Source organism: Cnephaeus nilssonii (genome assembly GCF_951640355.1).
Source record: "Cnephaeus nilssonii genome assembly, chromosome: 5".
NCBI lineage: Eukaryota > Metazoa > Chordata > Mammalia > Chiroptera > Vespertilionidae > Cnephaeus > Cnephaeus nilssonii.
In genome coordinates, this window is record NC_137076.1 from 51,304,948 (window position 1) to 51,325,004 (window position 20,057).

General features: G+C 44.0%; 1 protein-coding gene across 1 annotated transcript in view; it reads right to left on the minus strand.

The window, feature by feature from the left end:
* The window catches only part of TMEM131L (transmembrane 131 like), a 127,141-nt gene that overhangs the window by 45,374 nt on the left and 61,710 nt on the right, over positions 1-20,057 (minus strand). Inside the window, exons 4-7 of the mRNA XM_079770256.1 lie at positions 8,849-8,917; positions 4,296-4,419; positions 2,607-2,723; positions 1,141-1,263 (exon numbers count right to left, since the gene is read on the minus strand). Coding sequence (XP_079626382.1) covers positions 1,141-1,263; positions 2,607-2,723; positions 4,296-4,419; positions 8,849-8,917 — 433 coding nt within the window. The remainder of the gene's footprint in view (positions 1-1,140; positions 1,264-2,606; positions 2,724-4,295; positions 4,420-8,848; positions 8,918-20,057) is intronic.

Genomic DNA, 20,057 nt, shown 5'->3' on the forward strand with positions numbered 1-20,057 from the left:
GCAATGAGAGGTCTAGGACTGTTCTGCAGCTCCAGCCGCTAAGCATCCTGCTGCCTGACCAGCACCGAGCTCAGCTTCCTCACATCTGAGTGGCAGTGGAGGAAAGTGCACCCCTCGTATGGAATCATCTGTAGCACAACACAGTGCAAAGGCACACAGCAGTTCTCTGTTTTCTATTTCATTCCTCGTGACGTGATTGGGTTGGGTTTGCAGCAGCAAAATATCTGATGTCGGATGTGGTCATTCTGACAACTCACATTTCTCTCAAGTTTTGAAAAAGAGAGCTTATGGCCATCTTAAGCATACAAACTTTGAATGGTGACAGCTGGGTACTAGACTTATGAGGGTCACATTGTAGGTATATAAACACTGAATCACCATGTTGTACACCTGAAACTAGAAGAGAATGCTATACAGGTAAGGTTCATAACATGTTGACTCAAGAGTTTTCTCAATTTTGAAAGTTATTCAGAGATGATATGAATAGTGAGCTCCCTGATAACCATGGAAATATGGATAATCAAAGGGGAAGAAATGGCCGAACCTACATGCTAGTAATGAAATGCGTATTAAAAGAATGTGAAGGTACCATTCTATACGGTCTAAAACATCAAAAACATTTCTGTGCACGAAGCCACACACAGGCAGGACTGGAAGCAGGGAGTGGGAAGATGGTAAGACACTCCTGGAGGAATGTCATTACTGGGCACTATGGAGGTTCTGTCTTCCTAAAAAGCAACCTGGCAAGATTTAACAAGCTCTATAAAAAGGTTCATAGTCTTCAACTACAGAATCCCTCTTTATGAAATATACCCCAAGGAAACAGGTCACTTACAGGGACCTAAGAAACATAAAATATGTACATGGCCTAATGGTAACAATAACGAAAAACTGGAAACGTTTCTGATTACCAACAAGCAAACTATGAAATGTCGGCACCATGGACCATACAGCCATTAAAATGAAATACTTCTTGTTATATACATACACGGTTTCTATACATATCAGGATTTTTTTCAAAAGCAGAAAAAGAAGTAAAATCATCATTCTAGGTAAAAAGGCTGTATGTACTCTGTAAAAGATGCACAAATTTAGAGGGCTTCAAAGTTTGGCGTTGGCTAGCATTCAAAATAAATCAACTGTTAAAATCACCTGTGTCTGTGAAAGCTGAATGCTCTGGACCTGCGGGAGCAGAAAATAAGCATTTGTGAGCTGCTGTGCAGACCCTTCTGTAGAGATTCTGCGAGTACCAATTCCAGATACCTGCAGGAGACAGAGAGAGGGAGGGGGGGATATCCCTCTATTAGTTTGAAATACATTTGCCATCATGCTAAAATACGTTTCCAAAGGAAATCTGTATTCAGCACCTTGGCCTTCAAGATTCTATTTACCCAATTATTATATTTATCTTGGACAACCAAAAAAATGTTAACAAAAGTTGCTGTATTTCAGCAGAATATTACTCATTATAACAAACTAGAGGCCCAATGCATGAAAATCCGTGCAAGAATAGGCCTTCCTTCCCCTGGCTGCCGGCATCGGCTTCCCTCCGGCACCCGGGACCCAGGCTTCCCTCCTCCGGCTGCCGGCAGGCACCCAGGACCAGGTTGGCTTCCTTCTGGCCCCGGCTTCATCAGGAAGGACGTCCAGAATGATGTCCAGAAGACGTCCGTCTAATTAGCATATTACCCTTTTATTATTATAGATCTTTTCACAACTAGTCAACTTTTCTGATACGGGACCCCCGTGCTTCATGGAATCCAGTAAGAATTAACCACAAAAATGGTTAGATCAGTGGTCGGCAAACTGCGGCTCGCAAGCCACATGTGGCTCTTTGGCACCTTGAGGGTGGCTCTTCCACAAAATACCACGTGCGGTCGCGCACATACAGTGCGATTGAACCTTCATGGCCCATGCGCAGAAGTCGGTTTTCAGCTCTCAAAAGAAATTTCAGTCGTTATACTGTTGACATTTGGCTCTGTTGACTAATGAGTTTGCCGACCACTGGGTTAGATAGATCTTGACACTTAAATCACTTCTCGTGATGTCCTCTTTTAACGATGTCACAGGTGCAACTTAAGATCAAGAAACCTAACTACTTTGGGGAACAACAACAAAAAGATACCCCGCTCTCCCTTCCTAGTGTATTAGATACACACGGAATACCCAGAAATAATAGCGAGCCCTGAGACCTGGCCCCCACGTGCGCAATCCATGTTCCCGATGAGAAATATTCCTGAGCCCGGGAGGGGAGGAGGCCAAGTGGCTAGAAATTCCCCCTATAGGAGCCTCCCTCTGGACTGTTGGTGGGGTGCGGGCTGCGGGCTTTGAAAGCCTGCTGTATTCTGTACTAGAAAACTGTGTGGCAGCTCTCACTATTCTGTCCCAGTGCCCGTCAAAGATGCATGGTGAGGGGTACAGCTCTGCACAGGCCCTGTGCGCCGCGCGAGGCAGGAGAGGGGGGAGCTGGGGGCTCAGCGTCGCTGACAGCTTTACACTATCACCGCTATGAGCCAGGTGGCAGCATGTCCAAACGTCTTTTTTAAACTATCCAAACCCTTTAAGTCAACAACCAAGCCATGTGACAGAAGGAAAAAGTTACTTACGTGATAGGAAAGGACTCCATGTGAGGAGGTATTAATAAATAAAGAACTTTCAATGTTCCCTTCTTCAGTAGGTAAGAAAATAATTCTGAAGGAAGTTCTCCCCATTGCCGGAATTACCTGAGAAAGAGGTACCTAATTAGCCATTTGGAATGGCCCTCCTTGAAAAATGATCTCACACAGACTTTCTTTTGGGTGGTTTCTGCGAACAAAGGTTAGCATCTTCTGCACCCTTGCTTTATAAGTAGCAGGAATCCCCGAGAATCCCCTCACACAGATCAACAACCACAACCTCAGAGAACGTTTCAGAGAACGCAGTGTGGGCTCATGGCAAGATAGCTGCCGAGTCCTTTCACTTGGGATTGGACTCACATGCCTCACATCTTTCTTTTTCCCTCCTCCACACACACCCACGTGTTCAACGCCTTTATCTAACACAGTTCTAGCTTTACTTAACAAGCACATTGGTACTAAATACAAGTCAGGGAGCCCGACTGGTATGGCTCAGCGGTTGAGGGTCGACCCAGGAACCAAGAGATTACCAGTTCAATTTCTGGTCAGGACACATGCCTGGGTTGCTGGCTTGATCCCCAATTGGGGGTGGGGAGGTTGGGGGGAGAGGAGGGGCAGGAGAGCAGGAGATAGCCAATTGATGATGTTTCTCTCTCACTCTCTCTTATGCCATTTCCTTAGTCACAGCATTTTTTAAAATTGATTTGAGAGAGAGTGCCTCCATATTCTCTACTGGGGATCAAGCCCACAACCAGGGCAAGTGCCCTGACCGGGAATCGAACTGTGGACCTTCCAGTGCATGGGACAATGCTCAACCAACTGAGCTACACCAGCCAGGGCAGTTACAGTAATTTTTAAAAAGTGCATCAGGTGGCCCTAACTGGTCTGGCTCGGTGGATAGAGCGTTGGACTGAGGACTGAAGGGTCCCAGGTTCGACCAGTCAAGGACACATGCCCGGGTTGTGGGCTCAATCCCCAGTGTGGGGCATGCAGGAGGCAGCCGATCAATGATCCTCTTTCATCATTGATGTTTCTATCTCTCTCTTCCCTCTCCCTTCCTCTCTGGAATCAATAAATATATATATATATATTTTTTTTTTTTTAAAAGTTCATCAGTGGACATAAGTAGGCAAAATAAATAAGTAAAAGCCACTGGTAACTGGAAATCTTCATTACAAGTTAAAAGCCACCAAAATTAAAACTACTGAAAGACCAGGGTCTTGATCTCTGTGTAATGGTGCACATTAGCATAGTAAGGAGCTATGTACTACCTCTTACTCCTGCATTTCCAAGGAGTCCTACCTACCTTAGTGCGTTCACCAGGTGAAGAGATCACAACTATTAACTTGTATTAGTTACTAAATGCTTCAACATGGGTAGTCATTTCAAAACAGATAATATTAAGTATCTTTAATGATGAAAAAGTCTTCTTAAATATACATCCATTACTACCTAGTTTAGACGGTCACACTTTTTTCCCATGGAGATATCAAGAACCACCAAAATCATGAATACGAACAACTAAAAAAGTAAGTGCTAAAGCAAACACACAGAAGGAAAGAGCTTGGGTAGCAGAAAAAGGGGAGACAGGGAGCAGAAAGTAAAAACTCGAGGCCAAAGAAAGCAAGAAAAGCTGGCAGCCCGCCACAGCATAGTTTCCAAGAGCCCATCAACACTCACCCTGCAATGAACAGGAGGCACATGGAAATGTCCTGCAGCTGTAAACACTGAGTTCACCACGACCTCGCTATCTCTACTCGGGTTATAAGCATAGAGGATCTTGGCTGCAGGGTGTCCCAGGAACCTAGGAGGGGAACAGAGGGGGAAAATAATATAGGAATAATAATACATTGTGTGCTTTTAACTATCCATCCATCCATATATATACTTGAGACCAAAAAAGCTGTTGATGTTCATTACAAAATTAAAAGCAACAATTATCAAACCCTGTTATTAATTAAACAGTTCATCCATAATGGGAAAAAAAATCCCACAAACAACACCCCCCCAAAAAAAAACCCACACTTTTTTTTACAAGACTTATGCCAACCCACTGTAGCACCCCACTGATTTTTGGGTTATAAGTATTCAACCCATCCAGGCCATAACATGCCTTCAAAAAGCACACGGTGGGAACCAGGCACTACGTGTCTGGCTGGACCTCTAAATCAAATGGACATATGTTGAGATAAGAAACCGTACTCATAGAAAAACCCAAGTTTTTTAGGGTATGTTTCCTGAGTAATAAATTTAAAGAGGCTTTTCAGGGGGATGAGTTTCAACTGGCAAAGAGACTTAATAAGTCTTATAAAAACTTATTTGTTGCCACAGACCATTCTTCTAAGAAAAAATGAAAACCCTGCAACACCTTCTAGCAGTGGCTTTTACCCAGTTAAAATATCATGGGTCTTTCAGAACACGCTGATAAAAGTTTGGCTCCTCCCTCCACAAACATGAACACAGGGAAGTTTATACGTAAGTTCAAAACTTTCTGTGAACCGCAGAGTAAGGATCTCTGCTCTACGGCAAATACCCTAGCTCAGTGGTCGGCAAACTCATTAGTCAACAGAGCCAAATATCAACAGTACAACGACTGAAATTTCTTTTGAGAGCCGAAAACCGACTTCTGCGCATGGGCCACGAAGTTTCAATCGCACTGTACGTGCGCGCCCGCACGTGGTATTTTGTGGAAGAGCCACACTCAAGGGGCCAAAGAGCCACATGTGGCTCGCGAGCCCCAGTTTGCCGACCACTGCCCTAGCTGCTGAGGACCTTTCTTTTGGCTTTCCCACCTTCAAGGCTGGCTCCGACCAAGGAACTGTCTGGCCCACCTACCTGGAGCTACCTGCAATGTTCCCTCTAATCATTCACCTCTGGTTCCACCGCACAATGCCGAGTTCAGTCCCGTTATATTAGCTGCAGTATTAGAGAGCCTGCCAAAGTTTCACTGAAATCATTTCTCAGTTTTAATTCCCTCAGTGACAAGACCCAAACATACAGTTTTCCTTAGTAAGGCCCACAAATAAAACTATATTCTAAAATCAGCAAAAAAACTCATCTCCAATATCCTTGTGCTTTTTGAAAAATGAAGCACAAGTCATTTCGCTTACACACAATGGGATTCCCAAAATACTATAGTATCACCATCAAATTCTTGGGATTTTTCTTCTAGCTGTTCCTCCTACTTTTAATCACAGATCTTAATTGAAGATTTCATACATCCAATGTGTATTTTTTAAAATAAGTCCTGCCCTGGCCAATGTGCCTTGGTGGTTAGAGTGTCGGCCCAAGGACTGAAGGGTTTCGGGTTCAATTCCCGGTCAAGGCCACGTACCGGGGTTGCAGGCTCAATCCCCAGCTCAGCATGTGGGAGGCAACCAATCGATGTGTCTCTCTCACATCGATGTTTCTCTCTCTCTCTCTCTATCCCCGCCCCCACGTCCACTCTCTCCAAAAATCAATGGAAAAAATATCCCCAGGTGAGGATTAACAAAAAATAAATAAAATCAGTCCTTTGCAGCCAGTTACAAGTAAAATACACACCAGTGTGATTAAAACCTTGAATTTTCAATGTCTTTAATAATACAACTAAAATTGTTGATACTACCATAAGCATAAAGGGTCACCTCAGAAAGCCCCACCTCAAAAGTACTGGGTTCACATTTGCCTTTTCTCTCAATTAAATTAAATAAACAAGGACTTCCATGGTTTATGGTTTAGGTAAATAGTAAGAATCAATCAGCAAAGTTATTACTGATGATCCTCAAAGGCTCATATCCCATTCACACAATTGGAACACAAGATTTTTTGTTTCAAAGGACACAAATGTCTCCCAGAGGAAGAGATTAGAAAACATGGCTGCAGAACTGCCATGTTCCTGGGCCGGGTGACTGCATCCACCAGCCTGGCCGAGCACGCTGCTGAAACCTAGCTAGCACTGTGCTATTTTTACTCTATTTTTTAAATTCTATTTTTAAAAGTGTTATGAGGATAAGAATTTCCTTCGCTGGTGACAACGGGAAGATGCCCTGTTAATTTAATACTGCAAAAGAACGATTAAAATCTCTTATGAATGATTAGCACTTTAAACCTCAGGACCAGCAGAATATTAACCCTTAAAATAAGCCCTAAGAAGTAGGCAGGGGACAACTGAAAAACATGATCCTGATCAGGCACCCTAGAGGGAAATCAACGCTATGAAAAGGGATGGGGCTTGCCCAAGGTCAATGTCAAAATAAACAACAGCCAAAGCTGAACTAGGGCAGGGAAGAAATCAGGAGAAGACCTATGGCTAAAGTTTTACTCTAATGCCTATAAATGATGCCATTTATCAGAAGTTAGGTAAAATGACTAATTTTTAAAGGTTCTAATTTAAACTTGTTTGTTCTTACTGAGATTTTAAAAACGTCCACAAAACCTATTTATTCCCATAATCATATCCTAGATAGATCTCACTTATAAGTAAAAAACTTAGGAATCAGATTTATTCTGTCACTCGTGGGCAAACCACATTGCTCCTCTGCAACAAATGTATGAACACATTTTAATGCATTGTCAAATACAGAGATATTGCAAAGTAACACACGCATGCACACACACACACACACACACACACACACACACACACACACCTGCACACATACGATAATACCTATCCTTCCAGGATTGATTAGAAGACTCAAATGACAAGAGACGTCACTGCTTTGAGAACTATAAAACTACTACATAAATGTAAGTAAATCATCCAAGGTGACTCAAGTCTAAAAATTAGCAACCTTTTTCAATCAAAGAATTTAAGCATTTTTTAAATATGCTTTCAGCCATCAGGACCAGCAATTGATATATACAGCTAATTAACATGCGTAGCTAATATATACATCCATCCATGTGCACTGATTACAGGACTTTTATGTTACTGAAGAGTAAATATATTATTATACACAGCCAGCATCCTATGCCCTGGAATGGTTTACCTACTCTAACTGCACTTATTACTATACATCTTATTCTATCTACCAGACTGTACTAGACACTCTTTAAAGTAGGTCTTCCATTAAAACTTTTTACAATAAAGAGTTTCCATAAAAGCACTGTGCTCTCTCAGAATTTGAAATCAGTGAGGTTTTATTATAGATTTAGCTCCTAATAAAGTTTCTTGACCTAAGAGTAAAAATTCATAAACGAAAAAGCAGGCACCTAGAGTCTTATAAAGTTAGCAATCTCCCTCCATACTTTTATCTCTTCTTCCTTTTACGGAATCTCCTTTAAAAGCTCCACAAGGTACTTTACATTCTCTTGGATCAGAAGGAAATAGAAAGAAAGACACCCAGATGAACAGAGGAGGACACGCCAGGAGACCCCCACTAACTCACCCCAGATGCTCTCTTAACACCGCAGTTATTTCATTCACATAATTTTTCTCGTAACTCAAAAAAGCTCTTCGTAAAACTGAAGTGAGGTTCCAGGCTGCTAAAGCAAGCAGAGCTTTTCCATCTGAAACACTCTTTTACTTCCACCCTGGAAACTCGAGAAATCTGAAATTCTATCTGCTCAATGCAGCAATATTCTGCATCCAGGGAGTTGAACACTTTAAGTTTCAAACTTTGTCACAGTCAACAGGAGTCCTTAAGTTCACTCCTCTCCTGCAGGGCGCCACCCTTCTCTTCCTCAATTTCATGGAGTTCACAGATTAGTCCCTCAATTGACACTCGTCACATTCCCTTCACCTCATGGTTCTTAACAGGAGGCACTGTCAGTAATTACAGCTTATGTGCTGTCCTCCCCACTTAACTTGTTTCCAAAGTCTTAATCGTAATAACGAATGTCTGTATAGTGCACATTTGAAACCTGAAGCACAGAGAGTAGGCAAAACAAGTCAGTAAATGAATCTAATGAAATTAACTCAGAAACCATCAATAGTTGGAGTTTTTCATTATAAAATAACCTGATTTATTTTAGAAAAACAAGAACTTAATATTGACTTCCTGTTAAATTCCAATCACTACAAGTTATTATAAGAACATTTGTTAAAAAACTAAAGAAAGGGCTAAAACAATTTTTATACTCTGCTTTGTACAAAAAAAAAAAATATTCCCTTTAACAATTCCCAGGATTGATTTCCCTTGGTATTCCGAACATATTTTTAAAGTATTTAACATCATACACATATAAAATATCCTGAGAGAAAATAATGCAAATTAAGTTCTTAAAAATTATAAAGAAAAGATACTTACTGAATTCCAAAATCTAGAACTGATGGCTGGAAATGTAAGCCCTTTCCACTAAATAGTTTGTCTGAGAAGCTAAAAAAAAAAAAAAAAAAAGAATATAGAGATTAATTTTTGTTGTAGGTTTAAAATTTGAATGCTAAGTTAAGAGGATATCCTTAGGTCAATGGCTCTTATGAGATACAATTTAACTCTCTTGTAGATGAGTCTAAACTAGATTTTAAATGCTAAAATTGAATTATTAGAAGTCTAATATATTTCTACAGCTGCAAAAATCTAAGATACTCTTAGATTATGGTTACTATAACTTCATATCTAATGTACAAGTTCTGTAAGTATTCAGATAAAAATAGGGATAGATTTCATTTTTAATAGGCTTCATTTCTGGATGAATTCAGATAACGTGACTATTTTCATAAACCCAAATTCAAGAAAGGACATTCAAAAGTAGGTTGGGGTTGGGGTTGGGGGCTAAAGAGGGAGGAAGCTTTGGCCCTTAAAATTGTTAGATTACTTATAGCAAGGAAAGGATGGGGCATATAGCCAGGGTTGTTCCTGAAGCCTGCAACCATCACCAGATCTGTATTTTTAAGGAAAAGCACCACATAAAATCTTGCTTGGCAAGTCACATTTTCAATAGTTATTAAACATTATCATGACTTAATTTTCCTTCAGAATCAAAAGTCACAAATTAATATACCAAAAAGCATATAAAGAAAACACATAAAAAACATACATTATAATAATCTATAAGCATACTTAAATACATAAAATACAAAATATATATAATATATAAAATGCAAAATATGTGTATATATGTATACATAGGATGTGTGTATGAATGTATGTGCATATGTGTACAACATTTATTTATTAGTTTTGCTATATACTTTATTATCTATACTAGAGGCCCAGTGCACAAAATTCATGCACTCAGGGGGTCCCTCAGCCTAGCTTGCACCCTCTCACAGTCCAGGAGCCCTCGGGGGATGTCCAAGCCAGCGGTCAGACACCCTTAGCACCACCGTGGAGGTGGGAGAGGCTCCCGCCACCACACTGCGCTCGCCAGCCATAACCTTGGCTTGTAGCTGAGCGGTGCTCCCCCTGTGGGAGCGCACTGACCACGAGGGGGCAGCTCCTACATTGAGCGTCTGCCCTCTGGTGGTCAGTGTGCATCATAGTGACCGGTTGTTCTGCTGTTCTGTCGATTTGCATATTAGCCTTTTATTATATAGGATTCTTGAAGGTATTTACATGTATTGTATCTGAATTGCAGAAAAACTTTATAATGGTGTGCTGTTGTACATTCCTTCCCAACTTCACATCCAGTGACATGATGTTAGTAGCTTGAAATCAACCATGGTGGGAGTATTTACACCTCATAGAAATTTGCAAACACTCCAAATCAGAGCTTTTTCCTCTGGAGAAAGCTAATTCTTAAACATTAACCAACACACAACTGGAAAAAAAACAAAACCCCAAACATCCATCAAAAGGTTGAATAAACCCTGACACTCAATAAAGTACAACACAACTATGAAAGGAAATGGGGCTATTTTTAACAACTATAACAGTGATCTTCAGAGCATATAAGCAAGTGGAAAAAGCAAGTAGAAGAAGAGTATGTATAATATGCTACCTTTTGTTTTTAAAACGAGGGAGGACACAATGTATGTACTACATTAAAAGTCATGTAACCCAAAAATATTTAACTGAAGAAGCTCCTAAGTGTAACCTCGACTGTTTTCAAAGGCTCAAGCAAGCTTTCCAAAAGACAATCTTTCCATTTTCTCCTCCCACCAAGCAGCCCTCCACCAAGCATGGTTCTGAGGCTGGTCCAGGAGTGGACGTCTGAGTTTCCCACCTGCCAGCCAACAGAAGCTCTGTGACCTTCAGCAAGTCCTCCTCCCATTTTCCTTGAAGATGCAAACAACATAGAGACCAGAGAAACCCTTCCAAAATCCTCACCTCACAGGAAGAATCCTGGCTGCAATCTTTTCTTCCTGCCTCCAATTTTCTGTCTCCATCTAAGCTTCCCTTATTCCATCCTCTCTCCTAAGACTCCCCTGTCTGTTATCTTCTATTTGTATCTTCTTTATTCTATCTACAACATTAGCCACATTAATACCAAATGTGACACCTCAAGTCTCCATCCGCCTAACTCCTTGCTAACCTCTCCCTCATGTTGAGCTTCCAGAGAGAAGAAGTACTATTTACTGGGCCCCCCTCAAACCCCAAGAGGCCAGGACTAACACCATGACTTGCTTGCAAAAAAGGCCACCAACACACCCAGGAGCCTCCATAAATGCTTTTGAAGAGTCACAGGAGGCGACCGATGTAAAGAGGTGCCAACAGCAGACACACCACGACCACCCCACTCCCGACCAAGCTGGCCAGGGCTCAGCCTTCCAGAAGAAAAAGAAAACAGGCAACTTCACATGTCAAAAATTATCTTAGAAAAGTCACGCTACTGTTTAAGTAATAAGTAAAATAATGACAGTCTCCTTCCTGCCGTGTGTCCCGAAAGTGGATGTTTCATCAGATTTCACGCACAATGAGGGAAGTTTGTAGGATTAAATTAATTTACCCAAGATCACACAGCGACTGCGAGGCACAGCCAAAATTCCAAAGCAGACCTGTCCAGGTCACAGTCATGAACCTGGTACAGCATTCAGGTCTACCCAAGGTCGTGTGACCTACAGGAACCTAGGCAGTCTCTCTTGGGCTTCAGAGTCCAGACAAATGTGGATTCCAGGTCCAAGGCCATCACTTTCCGGTCCCGAGTGGGTCAGTTGCTTAATTACTCTAAAGTCCCCTTTATCTGCAAAGTGGAGATGACAACCGTATCTATACCTTGCAATCGTCCTCAGTGTAAAATGAGATAAAAATGCCTTTGCTTCGTGACTGGCACACAATTAAAAGCAGTAAATACTAGATCGTGTTACTAAGAGGATGATTCTCATCTAACAAGAAAAGCAGTGAGAACAGGTGGAGAGGCCCGTTGAGCTTGGAGTCAGAGCTAGCTCTGGATTTAGAAGTCCCAAATGGGGTAGTAGTATTCGCTCTGAATAGAACAAATGAATACAGACCTGGGCTCTTAGCCATTATTCCAAAGACACCCACTTTTGGCAAAGAGCTGAGCCCTCCCTCGGCAGCAGGACATATGTGCAAGGAAGCCCACGTGTTATTTATTTATTTACTTTTAATATATTTTTATTAATTTCAGAGAGGAAGGGAAAGGGAGAGAAAGATAGAAACATCAATGATGAAAGAGAATCATTGATCGGCTGTCTCCTGCACACCCCACACTGGGGATCCAGCCCGCAACTCGGGCATGTGCCCTTGACCAGAATCGAACCCAGGACCCTTGAGTCTGCAGGCCAAAGCTCTATCCACTGAGCCAAACCAGCTAGGGCAGGCCACATGTTATTTTGAAAGAATATCTTTCCCTTAAATCACCTAACATTTTTTTTCTTTAATCTCCTTCTCTCTTATTTAAAAAAAAAAAAAATGGCCACCTTTTTTCTCTGCATATAAAACAAACACAGTTCAAAAACGTGGCTAGGAAAAGAGGAAGGAATTTCACTGGAAATGAGAAGCCCTTGGTTCAGGTCCCAGCTAGATTATGAGCTCCCATGTGACACAGTTTCTCTTTGGCAAATTGAAGGAGCTGGACCAGGTGACTCTGAGATCCTTGGGAAAGTGCTGGGATGCCCAGACTCCTTATTCCCAGGAAAATCAATCTGTGTGCTGATATCAGACACACACCCGTTAGAAACATTCAGTCCAGTAACTGAGATCTGGAAACGGATTAACTCTATAACCAACTGCTCTGGCCATGCACAAATGTTATGTGACTGAAACACATCATTTCAAATGCAATGCTCTACCGCTTCTGAATGAGCAAAAAAGGGGCCCAGCAGCTCTCCGCAATTTAGTAAGTAAGGCCTGGATGCACAGGGGTCTGGGGCCAGCTCACGGAAGATTCTCCCCCCTCAAAGTTATAATCCAGGAAGCTGGACAAAGCTTGGCCAAGCCGGACAAGCAAAACTCAAAGAGCAAGAGCATTCAAAGAGAAAAGGAGAAACTTAACTAAAAAGGAAAAAAAAAATCAGGCATGGTTTTGAAGGGGGAATGGGTCTCAATGAACATCTAACATGAATGGAAACTGAATGGAGGCCACTTTCAGCACAGCTGGAGCGGGGGACGGGGGGGGGGGGGGGTGGGTGGGGGAGATGCGAAGGGTTGGGAAAGCACCATCTGAGCACAGAAAACACACTGGAAAACTAGCCTCTGAGTAGTAGGGTGCAGAGCAAACAGCAAGGAGGTGAGCGTGAGCGGTGAGGTGAGGAAAGGAGAGAGTAGCTATGAGGGAGGCTCTGAGACAGCGAGGCAGCTAAACAAATGGCTTCACTGGGCCAGAAGGTGGGCAGTGGAAAAGTCAGGCGCTCACCGCAACCTGCCATGAAACCGTCTTCGGCACCATGGCTCTGTGCTGGACCCTACCCCTCAAGGTAGCGCCGCAGTGTTTCAGACGAGGGGCTGCAGAAGCTGCTCCGAGCAGGGGAAAAAGAACTCCACCTTCTAAGAGGAAGGTGAAGTGACCACCTACAGGGAGGGTGGAAGGGTCTGGTGTTCCATATTCTTAAATGGACAGGCTTTCCTCCAGCACCTACAGCTACTGCCTTTCAAATGCAAACTCTTTCAATACCTGGAGAGAGCACCAAGTGCTTGAAAACATTTTTTTAAGGTTATGACAAGGGCTTTAGCCACAGGATGAGGGTAAAATGGTGGTGTGAACAAGAGGAAAGGGTTGACACCCATTTCACAAACACTCAGGAAGGTAATGGAGTAAGTAGATCACGCAAAAATAATGCTATTGTCTAGACCAGGGGTGGGGAACGCCAGGCCAGTGAGCCATATAAGGCTCCAGAAATCGGTTGGTCTGGCCCTGCCAAGACATTAGGAGTGAGCTAATTAAATGTTTGACCAAATATAGCAGGTTAACTTTTAAGTTGATAATTCTGTGTGGCCCTCGAATAATGTTATAATTATCCAAATGGCCCTTGGCAAAAAAAAAAAAAAAAAAAAAAGGTTCCCCACCGCTGGTCTAGACTAAAGTTTTCAAGGAAAGGCCTGTTATGCTGATGAACTTCTTACTGGGCTGAGTGCCCATTCAGGCCCCAGCGCTGGACTCCCTTAAGGTGGGGATTCCTGCCCTGTAACATCTCCTTGGACCCTGAGCAGGAAGCAGATATTTCTAGGACTCTGCTGGTACTGCCAGAGACCTAGAAGGAATTCGGTACTTTTCGGTTATGCAAGAAACCTGGAATTGATCCCTGCGCAGACAGAATAAGCCCCAGCCTGGGGCTGCCGCTCAGCTCGCCCACTGAGGGCAAAGCCTCCGCAGGTTCCCACCCACAGTACAGACTCTGCCGGAGGCACGTCTGTGATCTCACAGTGAGTACTCGGCCTGAGGGCCTCCGGGGAAAACTCTGCATCATAATCTTAGCACTACAAGCTGTTTCCTGCTTTTACTTTTCATTTACAAAAATTCTTCTCCCCAGAAGTTTGAGAGGAAAAATATGAAATACACAGGCATGTCTACTCAAGCTAGAACTGCCATTCTTCCTGGTAAATTAACAATTTGCAAAGAAACACTTCACAGTGGAGGCAGAAGCCAGTCTTTTCCCCATTAAATCCCCACGGAGGTAAGGGGAAGACATTTGGTGGAGCACCATTTTCCTAATTTCTTCTACTACAAAAAGCCTGGGGCTTCAAGGTCCAAGCAAAAAGAGAAGTCCTTGGAGCAATACCAACTGTGGTCTGTTGGAGGCGCTCTTGCCAACAACAGGATAGCTGGGGTTTTAAGCCACCAGGGCATGTTGATGGCCAAGTCTTCCTAAGGCCAGGACAAAAGTCTTCCATATGCTAGTCTATCCCTTCGGTGGCTGATGGCCTCCAAATTCATGGACAGGTGCTCCTTCTCTCAGAGACTAACCCCCCCAAGCCTTTTCTGGGTGGTTCCTGGACTGATTCCAGGGCCACACAGCCCCCATCCTGCCCTCTCCCAAATGTGCACCCTCTCCTTCCCTGCTCTGTCCTTCTCCTCCACTCCATGCAACTCAGCCCTCTCATTTGAGAAGACCCTCTCCTCATGCTCCCTACCTCTTCAAGCCCTCTTCTTCCCTCCATAGCCAAACTGCTGGCAAAAGTAACAATGTCAGCAAGTACATTTATTGAGCATTTACAGTATACCAGGTGCTGCACCCAGCACTTTATTATCCTTTAAGCCATTTCCACACACAAGGAAACAGACACTTGGAGCGTTTAAACAACTCGCCAAAGCCCATTCCGCCATTGCACAGCTGAACAGGAATCAGCCCCAATACTAACTACCCTGCCTGCCATCCCATTTCTCTCTGGCTCTTGCTGAGGTCACCAATGATTCTAAACTGTGAACTCAAGTACTGAGCTCACTTAATCTCTCTACTGGCTAGTCTCCTTCAGTTCTAGGAAATCTCACGGAGTCTTTCCCCTCCCTCTAGGACTGCATCTTCTCATTTCCCCTCCCTCTTCTTTCTCTCTCTCTCCTCTCTCCTCTCTCTCTCTCTCTCTCTCTCTCTCTCTCTCTCTCTCTCTCTCTCTCATTCCTGTTTCCTCATTCTTCCTCAATTCCCACCCTCTAGGTTCATTTATCACCCAGAGGGTAATGCTCCCTACACAGACATGTGTCTTTTTATGGCTGCCCAGTAGCTAAGCTTCCTTACTGCATTCACAGATTTCCCACTGTCACCCCTCTGGATTGCCAAAGGACCAGGAGCAGATGCCACAACACAGGAAGGTGGAGAACCGCTGTTCTGGCGTGACCACAGCGGCCGTGCAGCGGGTGACCGGCGGAGGGGCAGTGTCCTCTGTGGTCTACTTCCGTGACCCTCTTCGGCTGCGGTTCCAGCTGCTGAGCCCACTTTGGCTTGTTTGTTTTCTGAGCCTGGTTCTTAAGTCTTCCTAGAGATTCTGTAAGCTGCCCAACTGCTTTTCAATAAATTCCTTTTCTGCCTAAATCAGCCAGAGCTGGTTTCTGTGGTTTGACTGAATCATTTCTCAAGCCTGTGTCGGTGGCCTGGACCAGACGCCCTCCTGCTGATGGCCCGAAGGCACCTCCAAATGGAATCTAAGATGGAGTTCAACGCCCTGCCTCCTCTACCCACCGGTTCACAGGGTTCACAGCCTTGCACTACTGCCTCGGTGAGGGATGGCCATCTGAACACTACTGCCTCGGTGAGGGAGGCTACCTGCCCAGCAAGGGAGCCTGGATGAGACCCTGCTTTCTTAACTGTAAGTACATGCCGAGGGCTGCCCTGGAGTTTGACACTTTTACTCCACTCAGCTCTCTCCCCACCTTCTACTCTCACTAGCAGGACCTTATATTCGAGAGGCACCACATTTGCATCTTGTTTAAAGAATTTTACAATATATTGTTACATTTACACATTTCACCACACCATGTGCTATAAAGGACTCCTTTAGCCAACTGGTTAAATAACTTTGCAAAAACTGACCAAAGAAAAGGCCAGTAATTAAGTCCCAACTTTCGTTCCGACTTTCTCCTTACTACACCACGCAGCTTCTCATCTACAGCTTAAAGACGTAACATCTTTCCCTAGACTCTACAATGTGTTAAAATAATTAAATACGATTTTTAAGTCTGCGAAATGCAAAATACATTTGTGCTGCCTTTCAGCTCAAGGACAACAAATTAGCATGAAAAATAATTCGGTATTAGAGGTCTCCAGCAGTCAGGGTTGGGCAGATGATGCTAGAAGCCAAAGCAGAAAGTCACACGATGAAAGGGGACTTCTCCTCAATCACAGGTGGACAGTGCAAGTTTGTGAAAGTGTGTGCAATACTATATCTCTTTTTAGAAAAGCAACTTGGAGTTCCCAAGGTGTCTATATAACTTTGGATATTAGCTCTCTGAACATGAGGCAGGTATTTTTTAAAGCTCATCTCTAGCCCTTTAAGCACATCGATAGCTAAACTGACTGGTATTGTACAAGCATTGATGCTCGATCCCACTGACACTCCTGTCTTCCCTCCACCTGCAGCAGGAGAGTATCACAGCCCAGGCAGTTTGCCCCCAACCCAAAGACGGATCAGAGGCTGCCTAACGTTCGCGGCTTCCAGGCTTACCTACGATACAAGGCAGAGCACAGTCCACAGGGGAAAAGACAGTGTGGAGCGGGTTAGGAAGAAGGTTCTGGAAGAGCAGTCATTTGGGTAGGGCCTCGAAGGCTGGATATGCTGTCTCCAGGTGAAGACGGAGGAAGGAGTGCCAGACAAGGAGAAACAACTGAATGAAGGCATAAAAACTGAAGAAGTGCGTAAGGCAATTTCTGAGAGTTTCTTGGTAAAATCAACGTGTGTGTGTGTGTGTGTGTGTGTGTGTGTGTGTGTGTCCCTCGAAGGGCCAGCCTGATGACCACCTTGGCCACAGTGAGTGAAGGGGCCAGCTGCTTCAGTTTACTAGGAAGAACACAGCGATTGCTGCTCAGCTAACTCGTGTCTCAGGGCAGTCCTGTTTCTCAGAATACCTGGACAGCACTATTCAACAAGTTCAAGGCTTCTCCCTTTAAAACAAGGGGAAAAAAATCTACCCTTGAATACAATTTTTTTAAAAGTATGTAGAAGTTCTTTTAATTGGACTGTGAAGCAGTCCACTACACACGCTAGCATATACCACCCACGTGCCCACAGAGCGGAACTTTCTCTGCCAAGCTCACTTGAGTGAGAGAATCCCACTGTCAGGATGGCTTGAGAGCTGATTTTTTGCGTGTGAGCCCTGAGGAATACTGACTGAAGAAATCCGTCTAGAAGGTGCCCAGAAAAACAAATGCTCCTTAACCCAGGTCAGAGGGGCTGGAGTTTTTTCCTAGGGATGGGGGAAAGGGAGTGTGGCAACTTAAAAAGGTGTTATGTCAAAAGCAATTTTCCCTGGAGAAATCATGCTCATGGTTTCATGGTTTCTTTTCCAGGGTCCTGTGACAGAGGTTGTTCTTGGCCCTTAATATCCCCCTCTCCTTCCATAATTTTTAACTGGTCACATTTCCCAGGCTCCCTTGCAGCTGGGTATGGCCATGGGACCAAGTTCTAGCAACTGGGATATAAGTTGAAGTGTCATGAGGCAGCTTCCAGAAACTCTCTGGCCCATTCCTCCCATCTGCTGCCGTGGACACACGTCTCCACCCTGCACCCGAGGACCAGGTCCCAGGGAAGGGGATGCGGTGCTCGTGAGGGAGCCCGAAGCTACAGAGCTCTAGACCAGGGGTGGGAACCTTTTTCCTGCCAAGGGCCATTTGGATAATTATAATATCATTCGAGGCCCATACAACATTATCAACTTAAAAACGAGCCTGCTATATTTGGTCAAACATTTAATTAACTCACCCCTAATGCCGCGGCAGGGCCAGACCAAATGATTTCACAGGCCTTACATGGCCCTCGGGCCAGGCATTCCCCACCCCTGCTCTAGACTCTGACAGGATAGAGAAAACACTATCTTATTTTCTGTTTGCTTGGTGGAGATAGAAGGGGCTTTAGGTGGGGCGGGGGGGGGGGGGGGGGAAGGAAACTTTGGGAGGTGATATAATTTATTTAACCAATGCCCTATTTTTGAAGTTGCCATTTAATTAACATATTTTGATTTTTTAAACTGCATATCAAAAACTCATATATCGGTACTTGGAATATCAGGGAGAACATTTTGTAAAGTATATGATTGTCTAACCACCATGCTTATACACCTGAAAGCAATACAAAATAATATTGGAAGAAAACAACAATGCTATCGTGTTTTAAACCACTAGTCTTTTAGAACTCTGTGACCTCGCAACTTAACTCTCACTGCAACAGCTTCTCACCCTTTGCAAACGCCAGAGCCTGCCAGTGGCCACTGCTCACCAGAGCGAGCACCAGGCCGCTGGCCCCGGCTCCGGGCTCCGCTGGCCCCGGGGAGGCAGGCTCCTCAGCCAGCCTTTCATGTGGTTCAGAACCAGAGCTTCCCAATAAATCAGGAGCTAAACGTCTAACGCCGTAAAACTGACCCAAACATAACCCAAACCTGATGGTGAAACAAAGAAAATTCTAAATAAAGAAAGGATGGTTCCTGCTGCCTTTCACTAGGAAAGCCATTGACTGTGGGGCTGGCCTACAGTGGCTCTGGTCACATGTGAGCGTCAACTAAGAAATGCCACATATGAACTGCCTTTAGGACTGGACACCCAGAAACTACCTTCTAATTCAGAACCTTTCATTCCGCCTTATGTCTCCTGTGCAGGGACAAGCCTCCCTGCGGGGGCGTGCAAGGATCTCTGTGAGACACGTGGGGGAACCCAGACTGAAGTGGCAGCGCCAGAAATAAAAGAGGCGCTAGAAGGGACACACAGGTGAGGTCTCCACCTGGCCTTCCAGGAATAAAGTCCTAGAAGGGACCATGCTGATAAGAGCCCAACACCCTTTACACTGCAGTGAAGGCAAAGAGTAAAAATTACTCTGCTTTTCAAAGACTGCTTGAAACTTCCTCAATTATTGGGACCCATTACCTCCTTTCCCTGGGTGGCTAGCAGGAACCCTACAATGGAGTCCGGCTCCTTCTTCATCTACCTAAAGTCCAAGGGCAGCGCTCTTGCAAAACCAGAAGAGAAAAGATGGGGGGAGACAGTGTCCTGTTTCCTAGTCAGTTAGGAGAAAGGGATTAGGTCAAAGCAGTGAAAGCGTTTGCCTAAGTCCCAGGGCCCATAGACTCACTGGGACCAACTCACAAAGGCAAATTACCCAGAAAGATTAGTACAAGAGATCATCTAATGTTGTTGTGATCAGAATTTCAGTTTCCACTACTACAAAATTAAAGTAACACCCCTAGCCCAGCGGCGTGGCTCAGTGGTTGAGCGTTGACCTATAAACCAGGAGATCACGGTTGCATTCCTAGTTAGGGCATATGCCTGGGTTGTGGGCTCAATCCCCAGTAGGGGGCATGCAGAAGGCAGCCTATCAATGATTCTCTCTCATCGTGGATGTTTCTATCTCTCTCCCTCCCCCTTCCTCTCTGAAATCAATAAAAAAATATTTTTTAAAAATTCTAAGAAAGAGAAATAATCATCAACAAATCAACAAACAACAAGTGCTGGCGAGGATGTAGAGAAAAAGGAACCCTTGT